Source organism: Sminthopsis crassicaudata, chromosome 6, assembly GCF_048593235.1.
Source record: "Sminthopsis crassicaudata isolate SCR6 chromosome 6, ASM4859323v1, whole genome shotgun sequence".
NCBI classification, from domain to species: Eukaryota; Metazoa; Chordata; class Mammalia; order Dasyuromorphia; family Dasyuridae; genus Sminthopsis; species Sminthopsis crassicaudata.
This window is the reverse complement of record NC_133622.1, coordinates 150,665,158-150,678,485: the sequence shown is the minus strand read 5'-3', so window position 1 is coordinate 150,678,485 and position 13,328 is coordinate 150,665,158. Positions and strand designations below refer to the sequence as shown.

Sequence of the window (13,328 nt, the reverse complement as noted above, 5' to 3'; positions counted from 1 at the left end):
GTCATTCTCTTGCATGAAATTATTAATTGTGTCTATGATTTGCTATTTCACCCATTCATTCTTTAAGATGAAATTATTTGGTTTCTAATTACTTTCTGGTCTATTTTCCCTTGGTTTTATATTGGATGTCGTTTTTATTGCATTGTGATCTGAAATGAATGTATTTACTATTTATGCCTTTCTGCAATTGATTTTCAGTTTTTTATGTCCTAATATATTGTCAATTTTTGTATAGGTTCCATGAACTTCTGAGAAAAAAAAATGCACTATTTTCTGTCTCCATTCAGTTTTCTCTAAAGATCTATCATGCCTAACTTTTCTAGTATTCTCTTTCCCTCTTTAACTTCTTTCTAATTTATTTTGTGGTTTGATTTATTTAGTTTTTTGCTATTTTTTCTTGCAGCTCTCAACTTCTTTATGAATTTAGATGCTATACCACTTGGTGCATATATGTTTAGTATTGATATTGCTTCATTATCTATGGTACCCTTTAACAAGATATGGTTTCTTTCCTTATCTCTTTTAATTAGATCATTTTTTGCTTTTGCTTGATCTGAGACCAGTATGGCTACCCCTGTTTTTTTTTTTTTTTTTTTTTTTACTTCACTTGAAGCATAATAGATTTTGCTCCAGCCCCTTTTACCTTTACTTTGTATGTATCACCCTGCTTTAAATGTATTTCTTGTAAATAACATATTATAGGATTCTGGCTTTTAGTCCAGTCTGCTATCTGCCTCCTCTTTAGGGGAGAGTTCATCCCATTTACATTTATAGTTAAAACTAATTCTGTATTTCCTGCCATCTTATTATCCCCAAATCATACTTTTTTCTTTCCTTTTCCCCTTAACCCTCTCTGCAGTATTTAATTTATGGGCACCACTTTCCTCAAGCAACCGTCCTTTTAGAATACCTCTCCCTTAGAGTCCCTTTCCTTTTCTTGTAACTTTTCCCTACCATTTATATTTTCCCTTCTATTTAGCCTACCCCTTCTCTTTTTGCTTTTCCCATCCCACTTTTCAATAAGGTGAAAGAAATTTCTTTATAAACCAAATGCGACTAATATTTTGTCTTTGTGCCAAGTTGGATGAGAGTAAGGTTCACACAATGTTCATCTTCCTCTCTTCTTTCTCTCAAATACAATGTTTCCTTTAACTCTTAGTGCTATGTAATTTCCCTCTTTTTACCTTCACTTTTCCCTTTTTCTGGTACAATCCTTTTTTAATTATAACTGTAAAATAAAATTATACATGCACTCTCTATGTATATCCATAACAGAAATATAGTTCTCAAGAGTTTTTTTTCCTTTTATGCTAATCTTGAGTCCTATATTTGGAGATAAAATCTTTTGTTTAGCTCTTTTTTTTTTTTCATCAGAAATAAATGGAATTCATTTGTTTCATTGGATGCCCAAGAAAATGCTCAGTTTAGCAGGGTAGTTTATTCTTGGGTACATTCCAACTTCCTTTGTCTTTTGGAATCCTTTAATGTGGAAATTGCTAGATCCTGAATAATCCTTATTGTGGGTCCACAGTATATAAATTGTTTTTTGTTTGTTTGTTTGTTTGTTTTCTGGGTTTTTTGCTTGTAATATTTTTCCTTGGTTCAATAGTTCTGAAATTTAGCCACAATATTCCTTGGAGTTTTATTTTTGGGGTCTCTTCTAGGATGTATTTGGTGAATTCTTTCAATGGCTATTTTACCTTCTGATTCTAAATGAGTTGTTTTGTTCTATGGAATTTTTTTTCCATTTCACAAATTTTTTAAAGGAATTATTTTCTTTTTTCCAATTCACAAATTCTGTTTTTCAGGGAGTTGTTTTCTTTTTCCACTCTATCTTTTAATGAGTTATATGCATTTTAAAAACCCTCTTGCAAAGTTTTCCTTTCCTTTCCCTATTTTTCTTCTAGCTCTCTTTTAACACCCTTTTTAAATTTATTCTAGGAGAGCCTTCTGTGGTGGGGACCAGGTTATATCCCCCTTTGGAGCTTCATCTGGAGACAATCTGCTTTTAGTCTCCTCAGGGTTTCAAATCTGTTCTTCTCTTTCACTTCAGATACTGTCTATAGTTAGAGCTCGCTTTGCCTTTTTGCTCATTTACAAAAAAAAAAAAAAAGTTGGGATCTGCTTTTAGAGCACAGAAGTTCAAAGCTTCTTCTACAAACACCCCAAAGCAGTGATGGCTGTGCTGGGATCACACTGAGTCACTACCAGTGCTGGGTGGGTGTGGCTAGGTCCTGTGAGACTCTGGTGCATTGGAGTACACTCTTTATCCTCTCCATTTGTGTTGGATGCTTTATAATTTCTTTGCTAATATACTGGCTTGCAACCAGGGCAGAGTAGCAAACATTGTGGCACAGTCCTCCCCATAGATTCTCTGCCCTGTGGAAACTGCACCCACTCCTGGTCTTCTCAGCATGGGCTGGAAGTTTTCTCTGCCTTCTTGCCTGCACCTGGCCTCCTCCTGTGCTGTGCAGGAGCAAAATAGACCTTTTCTGGTTATCTTGGGAAATTATCTTCTGCTGGTAATTTGCTGTACTCCCAATATTAGTGGATTCTACCAGTTAAGCACTATTTCAGAGGCTGAATTTTGTAATTAGTGTGAGGGTAGTAGGAGAGCTCAGAAAGAAGCATGTGTCCTCTCTGACCATCATGGTTCTGCTCCCAATGAGTTCTTTTCTACTAAGTAACCCATGAAAGTGAAATCTTCTTTCCTTATGGAAACTGTCATTAAAAGAGCCTTCACAGAGAAAGCCTTCTGGTAATCAGACCCAGAATTAATAACCTACATAAGACACAGCAATCTTGTGCTTCATTTCAGTCACCTCTCTGCTCAAAACTCCCGATTTCAGCTACTAAGACATACTCAAACTAGCTTAAGTATGAGTTATGCTTGTTTTCTCTGACTAGGATCTGATAGTGATTCTGTTAGAGAGATGCCCAGAAGATAAGCATGAATTCAAATGTTGAAAAGATAACTAGTAATGGGACAACTGAGAGGCAGTTGTAATCAGCAGCTGAGATAATCGCAATTTAGTGACAATTTCTGTAGACTGACACTCATTCATCCCCTATTGTTTATATCTTCTTTTAAAAAATAAATTGGTCAATCAATAAGTCCTTATTAAGTACATTAGATTCATTCTAGGTCCTGCCTTTAGCACAATTATTCTCTATGGAGGAAGCATGTATCCATATGGTTAAACACAATATGTGTCTTATGGAACTATCTCCAAAATCGGGAAAAGTTTGGTTTAAGCTTTACCTTTAATACATATTGGCCTTATGACCTTAAGCAAGATATGTTACTTCTTTTTGTCTCAGTTTCTTCAATCATAAAATGGGGATATTCACTTTCTATCAGAGTTGTTGTAAGGATCAAATTAGTTAATAATTATAAAGTACATAGCAGTGTCCCTGGCATATAATGAGTACTTCGTTATTCAGTACTTCATAATTATTATTATTATTATTATTATTTTATTTAGTTTTTCAGTGTCTCTGACCAATTTTTATTGGTAAAAGGTGTTTCTTCCCTAAGAATGTTTTATTTTGATGAAATATCAGGTCTTAAACCAAATAAATAGTAAATTTTGGGGTACTTTAGAAACTAAAAGGTTTAGGTAAGCTCTAGATGCAGCAGGCAGGCAGCACTTGAGGTGTATTTTGGATAAAGCAAGAAATTCTAAGAAACAGAAGTGAGGGAGCAGTGAATTTCAGGCATTGGGAACAGTAAAAGTACAAAGTCAGGGGAGTCTCCTATAAAAGGGAAAACTATAATTTATAATGAGACTGGGAAAGTTTGCGAAGCATGTGAAGAACTTTATATTTGATTTTCGAGGTAATTAGAAGATCCTAAGACTTTCTGAGGAGGGGATTGATGTGCTCCAAAGCTGTGCTTTTCAATTAGAAAGCTCAATTGCCAGTTAGGCATACAATCATCAAAGAATAAAAATGGGGATATATTTTATCTTTTCTACCTTAAGAAAGTAAAGGATAGGAAAAAGCAACACATAGAAAAAGAAACCAAATTATCAACAACTTATGAGCTGTTAATTACTTGGTAGGATGTTTTAGACTACTGTTGTATATTCAGAACATTTTTAAGGATAACATTCTTTTTTTTTTCATAGGTTTGAGTCTCATCTTTGATACTTATTAGCTACGTGACCATAGACTTTAGACTTTTTGAGCCTCAATTTTCTGAACTCTAACATAATAGCATTAGTACCTACCTCACAATATAAGAATATGAGCCTCAAATGAGATCAGACATGTAAAACGGCAAAGGGCTATTTATATACATGTCATTTATGATTATTATTCAATTATGGTTCACTATATATTACTGTAGAAGTTATTATGGCATCTATTATTATAGATTTCAACATAATTTAATTCAAAATCATTTAGGAAGGACCCTTCCACGCATTGTAGTAATATACTTTGGGGGCAAACTTCAGGGCACTTCTCACTTAAGAACTGGGCACTATATTGACCCCTTTTTCTTGATAAATGTTCTATTCTTCCCTTCATTCAAGGCCCAACTCATATGGCATCTCCTTCATAACAGTGCACCTATCAGAATATGCTTATAACTACTTTTAGAATCTACTGTAATTCTTCTCACTTGAACATCTTAAGTCAGTCTCAAATTTTTCATAGCTCCTTATTCCTCTCCATTGTTCTTATCTCATTTCCTCTTCTATCATAGTTAGGTGGAAGAGCGGATAGAGTGCTGTGCCTATAATTAAGAGGTCTTGAGTTCAAATTTGGCCTCAGATACCTAAGAGATGTGTTACCCTGGTCAAGTCTCTGCCTCAGTGTAAAATGGGGTTTGACATTTCCTTCCCTAGCTCCTTTCATGATTGAGGAAATTGAAGCTAAAAAGTCAAGTGACTTGCTCAGGGTTACATATCTAGTAAGCATTTAAGGCTAGATTTAGATTCAAGACTTTTTAAATACTAGATATAGCATTTATCTCCCAGGGTTATTATAAGGTACAGATGAGGTAATATTTATAAAGTACTTTTTCCACATAGTAGGTGGACTATAAATGTTAGTTATTATTATTGCTATAATTATGAGAATATATAATTTTTCTTTTTTATTAATTGAAAAGCTCCTTGAGGGTAGAGACTATTGAATCTTTTTTTTTGTATTTTAGCAGTGAATATACATTTTTGAAATGAATTGCATTAGTTACCTGAACAAGTCAACATGATATTTCTATCTAGAAGCTTATTGTTAATATTTTTAAACTGTCTTTTTTTTTAGTGAATAATAACAATGAACAGAAATCTATTTTCTCTCCCTTCTATTTTTACTCATTTCCTCAGTTTGTTGATTATGTTTTAAAAATGGGGATTCCCTTCAAGGAATTCTTTTTCTTGAATTTCTTAGCAAAGTTCCACATCTATCTATATCCCAGGGGAAATATTGCATTCTGTAATCTCATCTAGTAGATTGAAGAATGAGTCAGATGGATAAGAGGCTGGACTAATCAAATTCTCATTACATTTCATTTTCTTATACTATGACTTTCTATTGACTTTATTTTTTCAGTTGCAGAAATAGAAAGTTCCCCATTGAGAATTCCCACCAATAGATTCTATCATTAGTTAAGAGTCTGGTAACTTTGGGCAAACAATATATCCTCTTCAGGTTTCACTGACCTGATCAATAATGTGAAAGGGTAAAAGATAACAACCTCTAAAGTGTTTTAAGGATCCCTAATTTTATACTTTTTTCACCTGTATAGATAACAGTCAATCCCTGATATTTTTTTGCCTTAATATGTGAACTACATGAATTGCTTTAACTGAAGAAAAAATTATGTCACCTGGTTGCCAGCCATCTGGTGATGAGACAAACTGGTCCTTGAGTGATCAACAGTTATACAAGCCATTGTTTGACCCATCCTTGAAGCCCTTAGATAGGAACAGAATCAGGTAAACATTGAGCTTTGCTGTCATGCCCTTTACTGAATGCCATAATGATGTGTTATACTTTTTCTGTCCTTGTGTTTATATGTAGTAGAAAATAATTGAAATTATAAAAACTGAATATTTTTAATGTGAATATTTATTGATCTTAAATCATTACATATATAATTGCTCATTAACTCTTAAAATATTCCTGTGAGATATTTTGGGGATACCCATTGGGGAATAATAATCTTATCTATTTCATCTAGCCTCTGCAATAATTTCTGGGATCTTAATTGCATAGCAGTTGCATTTACCTGCAGGCCTTTCATTTCATTTTTTTTTAAATTGCAGGTCCTTAGGGAAAATAGAAGAAGATTTTAAGGAAATAAATGCCTTATGTCCAACTATTATGACATCAAAAATAAAGAGTCCATCAATTATATTAATTTATGATAATAAAATAATCAATAGGCAGAAAATCTAGGTACCACATGATAGTCAGAAGTGAGCTTTATTATGTATTACATTAAAATCCTTTCTTTAAATAAAAGAGTACTCTTAAAAACTAAGAATTTGTTCTGGATTAACAATTTGAATTGAATGATGAATTGATCTTGAATTGATGAATGTGGACACATTTAAAATCACTTTCATATTTTTAAATATTTTGCAAAATTAATGAAAGTAGAAACAGATCTGGAAATAAAGTCAGGAGGAAACCAAATCCCAGTAAGAGACAGAAGATGGAATGAAAGAGGTAAAGGTTTAAGATGGAGGTATTTTTTAATTAATAGAACAGGCTTTCCAAGGGTGAGAAGTTGGGTAGATCTCTAGTGGAATATTGGGGTGGGAATGGTTAAGGCTGAAGGGAATGGGTTTAAGGGAAAATAAAATTGTGGATAGGGGATCTTTGAAAGAGAAGTGGCAAATCACAAATCACTCAGGTTTATTATTGTGGGAATTTTTTTTCAGAAATAGATTGGGCTAGATTACTGCTCATCTCTCACATAAAAATATATTCTGAGACATGTATTAAGGAAGCCAGGGGGTCTTAATTAAGAGGATGGAGTCTGCTTAAAGGAGGCAGGTAGGATTAAGATAGAAAATGTTCCCCTCAATCTGGTAGCAGGTAATCACTTTCATTTAAAAAAAATTAGGGTATAAATCACTATTGATTAGAGAAATGCAAATTAAAACAACTCTGAGGTGCCACATTACACCTCTCAGATTGGCTGACAGGAAAAGATGATGAATGGTAGAGGGGATGTGGGAAAACTGGAACACTAATATATCATTAGTGGAATTTTGAAAGGATCCAACCATTCTAAAGACCAATTTGGAACTAAGTCCAAATAGCTATAAAGCTGTGCATACCCTTTGATCCATCTGTACCATTACTGGATCTGAATCCCAAGGAAATTATAAAGGAGGGGTAAGGACCCAAATGTGCAAAAATATTTGTAGCAGTTTTTTATAAAGTACCAAAGAATTGGAAAATGAATAGATGCCCATCAACTGGAGAATGGTTGAATAAGTTGTGGTATATGAAAGTAATGGAATATTATTGTTCTATAAAAATGATGATCAAATTGATTTCAGAAAGGCCTGGAAAGATTTAAATGAACTGATGTTGAGTGAAACAAGCTCAACCAGGAATACATCGTACATATTAACAACAATATTGTTCAGTGATCAAATATGAAAAACTTGGTTCTTCTCAATGGTTCAGTGATCCAAGGCAATCTCAATAAACTTTGTATAGAAAATGCCATCTGAATCTAGAAAAAGAACTATGGAGACTAAATGTAAATCAACACATGTTCACTTATTTTTTCTGTTTTTTGTTTTTTTCTCTCATTTTCTCCTTTTTTTTCCTGATTTTTAACTCTCAACAGGTTTCATAAGGAAATGTGTATTGATATACATGTACAACCAGAAAAATAAAATAATTAATGAAGGAAAAAGATATATAATATAGGAAAAATAAAATATAATTTCTCTGGAAAAAAAGATTTAGAATAGCTTCTGGCATTAGAATCTTCCAGCTTCTACTCGGTTTCACTATGTTCTAGAAGAAGGAAATGTACTCACTATTGTTCTTTATATAAATGGACTGATTCATAGGCATGTTTGGGTAGCTATTCTCCAATACCTGATTTTCTTTGTCTATTTATGAATAATAGCATAGAGGCCAGGTATCACGATTTGAGAATTGAATAATTTCAAAAGCTAATTGAGATAAATTTTGATGAATTTTTAAGGCCAACTAGTAAATTCCTTTTCAACTTTTTGACATTTTTTCTTTCTTTTTAATTTTTTTTGAAAGACAATAAATAAGGGTTAAGTGATTTGCCCAGGATCATACAGTGTGTCATTTTCTGAGGCCATATTTGCACTCAGGTCTTCCTTACTCTAAGGCCATTGCTGTATCCACTTCACCACCTAGTTGCCCCAGAAACCTTTTCTTAAAATGTTTTCAGTAGAAAATGAGAACTACATTACTTACTTTTTCCCTCCATGTACCTTAGAAAGAGATGGAGAGTATTGTTTCTTTCCCATGCTCTCTTGAAACTGGGTTTACTTTGAACTTCAGGAAAAAAAAATATTGTCCTTGAGCTGGTGGTAAATGAGACTTATGGCTCTAACCCTTTTCAATGTGGACTCTATGTCAAGGATCTCTTGTCAGAAGAAATAAAAAAAGGAAATACCTTTCAAATTTGGTACCAGAGCAAAAATATCACAAAGAAAATTTACTTCTTTTGAATATAGGTTGGATGAGGTCTGTTCCACCCAACTAAGTATATGTTCAGAGGTTCCTTCTAAACCAGAGATTCTAAAAAAAAAATTAAAGATAGTCTTTGATGGTCTGGTAAACCTAAAGGACCCCTTCTAAGAATAATGTTTTGAAATGTATACAATGCCTAAATTAACTAAAAAATAAATTATACCAAAATATAGACACTAAAGTATGAAATAAAAGACTGTCAGTTAAGAATCTTTAAGTATTTATTAAAAATTAGTCTCAGTGCAAATCTCAGAGGACTTGGCTCTCTATTTGCCCTATAAAATTGCTTGATCTAGCAGATAGAGAACCAGATTTAGTGTTTACAAAGAGATAGGTTCAAATATTTTCTTTGCCATATGTTGATTTTGTTATCCTGTGTAAGTCACTTAACCTTTCAATTCCCATAAGACTATATGATCATTAGGTTTTAAGTTGAGGTTTGGAAGGTATCTTGAGACCATCTAATCAAATTACCTGAGTTTAAATATGACATAACAGGTTCAAGGAGCTAAATGACCCATCTGAGGTTCAATATATAGGAAATATCAGAGATGGATCCACGTTCTATTACTACAGATGGCCAGGAAAGTATGTTCTGTCATATTTTGTTTCAGAGGAGGTTTCAGTCTACCTAGGCAGAATGAGTTTTCTCATTTGGAGTACCTTATATTAATGATATCATAAGTCTAGCATGACAGAAAATAGTTGGTTAAGTAAACCACATTCTCCCAAGTCCATTTCTGGCTTTCTTGGGTAAACAAATTATTTTTGTTTCACTAGTCTTCCTGGGAAGGATAATTGGAATACAACTTAACCAATGCAAGATTATATGAAACCAATCAAACAGCTGCTTTTGTTCCCTAGGCTTTTGCCAGCATCAGGAAGCCAAGGAAATATTCTCATGCTGTTTTTCCAGAAATAATTATCAATATTGGCTAGGTTTAGTACCTGACTTTTTGACAGGAGCCTGGAGCTTGTCACCTTCATGCTGGGGTCTAGTGGTCTTCTGCTGAAATACTGAAAAACACATAAAATTGATTACTTACTGAGCCCAAACATTTCAACCTTAGTGTAGACATCTCAGTGTTGCTGGATTGCTGTACATAATTTTCTTTAATAATAATTCTTGACTTTTTTATTTTTTATTTTTTAAGTAGGATGTCTATTAAGTTTTCAATTTTGTCACTTGTGCCCCTGATTTGTCATGTCATATAGTTCTTTCTTGTCTAGAAAAACATCTTGCTGATGCCAGGCCTCACTGATTTACTAAAATCATGATATTTTATTTTATAAACCCCAGGCCCTTAAAAATGCTAAATCTAGCACTTAGGTAATATTAAAAATTTGCATAGAAATGATTCATGTTTCCCTCCCAGTGCTCAGCAAGACTGATGACTGTTTTCCCTTAAGTAAAGCAAATGATGCATTTCATAGATGGAAAAATTGAAGTAATCTTTAAACATCTTTAGTGTTTTAACTTTTATTTTTATTAAGAACTTAATCATCATATAAACATGTTAAAATTTGAAGAAAAATTTTATTCCATAAAAAACTGTGAGCACTTTAAAGGAAGACCTCTTAGTGTATGTGGGGAGGTGATAGATTGGTAGTGATAGAAATTCAAAAACAGCACAAATAAAAGAAAAAAAGAAAGGTAAAAGAGGGTACACGCATAATATTATTTGATATCTAGTACCAGCTAAATTGGGATTATGATTAATCTGGGTGTGAGGGCAAGTACATGAGACAGGAGACATTTGATTTTACAGAATTTCAGAATATGAGAATTAGAAAATACCCATCAGCTATCTAGTACAATCCATAACTGAAAAAAAGAGGAATACCCACTATCATTCCTATTTGTCCCTTTTGGGGACAAACAGAAAAAAATCAGCTCATATCTTTTACATAATAGCTTTCAAATATTGAAGCCAGCTCTCATGCCAGCATTTGCTGGATATAGGGAAATGTCCTTCAATGTGAAAGTTTGTATTCATTTTATAAACTGATAGGATCATATTATGCAAAAAAGTTTGTATTTTTTATATAGATAATCTCTCTATTCAGTGCAGGTCGGAACTGGTTTATTTCTTAAAATCATCGATGCCTGGAGCTCTAAGATTTGACTCAACTTGACCATAGATAGAGAATCAGTATATGTTAGAGGTGTGACTTGATCCTTAATTTTCCTGATTCTGACAAGAGCTTTCCATATTAAACCACCCTGCTCTGGCTATAATAAATACCAAATAATCTTGCTTTGTTCACATTCTTTTTTTACTCAGTCTTGTTAGGTAGGTATAGATAGTTCTCATCTTCTTTTATAGATGGAGAGATAGTTTTGTCTGCTAAATGTCAAATGAAAACTCGTGAAGTTTTGCAAACATTCTACCTTTGGGGATTTGCATTCTAATGTAGTCCCTGCATGCTCTGAGGTTCCTTATTCCAATTGCCATTCTTGTTAATTAGTTAGATTCCCACAGCTTAGTTACTTCTTCCTTTCAGGATTCAAAAAGTACCTTTCATGGGTCAAGAGTAATTTTCTAATTCCAATGACTTGAACCTACACTGATATGCTTCCCTCTGAAGATTTTGAGTTGAGAATCATTTAGTTAGCCAACCTTGCAAAGTTATATTTTTTAGAAAAGGGATACATAATTGGTATAAAATATCCACCCCAAATGTTTCTGAGAAATTTCCTCCAAAGTATAGAATAAAGGGGAAATTGGGCTAAAGTTATTTTCTCTTATTTGTGTTTATTTTAAGCATGATAAGTCTTTGTCCATATTCTCAACTCCTTACACAGATACTATCGTCAGAGAATTCAATAATATACCAATGGGAATCTGTTAGATTTAGATAGAGTCTAAAAGGGTCTTTTTTTTTTTTTTTTTTTTTTTTTTTGGTGGAGACTGGGGTTAAGTGACTTGCCCAGGGTCACACAGCTAGGAAGTGTTAAGTGTCTGAGACCAGATTTGAACTCTGGTCCTCCTGAGTTCAAGCCTGGTACTCTATCCACTGCACCACCTAGCTGCCCCCTAAAAGAGACTTCTTTAATCAAAGATTCTAGGAAGGAGATCTGATCAAGGCTAAAGCTGAGGCTTTGAAAAGTTTTTTTCCTTAAGAATATGCTACAAAGCTATACTTATTTCAATTTCTAGAAAAAAAAAAAGCTATCACATCCACTAATTCAATGTTCCTACACAAAATCCTGAGGATATGGCAAAATACCACAGCCATTTGGAACAGCTCTCTTGTTCTGTCACTTCCCCTGGCTTACAAAGTTAATTGTAAAATAAAGCAGTTGAATTAGATAGCCACTGAGGTCCCTTGCATCTCTACATTTATAATCCTATATGCTTAGCATAAATACCAGGAAGACAATGTAACATAGGTCATTAGAGGAGTAGCTTTAGAATCAGCAAGACCTGAGTTCAAATTCTGCCTCTGACAAATATTAACACTGTGATCCCAAGCTAGTCACCCAGCCTCAGACAAATATCTTAGATGGGTTGCTAATCTTTGTTGTTGCAGTGATTCCTCATGTTAGGAATTCTCCATATGAGTGAAATCAGAGATTTGGACAAAATAAAGAGCATATAAGTCACATTCTAAATAACAACAGCAACAAAAAAATCAAATACTGGTAAAAAAAAAAATTCAAGGGAAACAGTGCCTGTGTCAAATATACAGTTTTGAAAAGGAGGAGCAATTAAAATAAATTTCTTAAAATATGAAATTTCCAAGGAAAATCTTTGTATATCTCAGAAAGTTTATTAGTGGAAAGTAAATTGATATGTCAATTGAAATGTGGGAAAGGGCCAAACATAATTTTCTCAAAAAAAAACCTAATGGGTATTTGCAATTAAATATTTTTCTAAAATATTAAAACCATATAGTCTATGGTTCTACTGACCAATGAGTTATTTGGAGAATTGGAAGTTTTAAAAATATTTCTTTTTGGCCTCTTCAAAATATTAAAAAAAATACTTTCATTTATTTTAATCACATATTGAATCTTCATTCTTTGCCAGTATTGTTAAGATAATGGCTGGGAGTGCTTGGTATTAAAAATCAGCTGACATCATCAATTCAGGAAATAACATGAATCCAGAGTAGAAATTTAGTCAATAAAGCCTCTAATTGAAAAGGGTAGTAATTGATAAGTTTGGAAGATTCTGCTGAGTTTTGTAACCATTAATTAATCAGAAATTGATTTGGTCTTCTGTCTGTTCAGAGTCAATTTGTTAAAACCACTTCGCACCTTGAAATTTACTGAAATACCTTCAATTGACATCAAATACTCAGCATGAATGAAATACATTAAATACCATGAACTCCTCCAGTTTATAGAATAGATGAATATAAATATATATATATGTATTTGAAATATTAGGCAGTGTTGTGCTTGGGGCAACCTACTAAGGAAAGGGTATGGGGATATTGTTAATAAATTCATCTTGCTGCCTGAAGTGCTGATATATGTGCACACACATACTGTGACACAACAACCAGTTGTCAATAATGATTTTCAGCTTCCCAGGGTGTTATTGATGTGGCTTATTTTGAAATGGGGAATGGATACTTCCAGACTAGCATTGTATCTGCACTACTTT

At 33.3% G+C, this 13,328-nt stretch overlaps 1 protein-coding gene across 1 annotated transcript in view; it reads right to left on the bottom strand.

Moving 5' to 3' along the window:
- Positions 1-13,328, bottom strand: part of BANK1 (B cell scaffold protein with ankyrin repeats 1) — a 388,904-nt gene that overhangs the window by 17,831 nt on the left and 357,745 nt on the right. Inside the window, exon 11 of the mRNA XM_074275760.1 lies at positions 9,661-9,729. Within this exon, the coding sequence (XP_074131861.1) occupies positions 9,661-9,729 (69 nt within the window). The remainder of the gene's footprint in view (positions 1-9,660; positions 9,730-13,328) is intronic.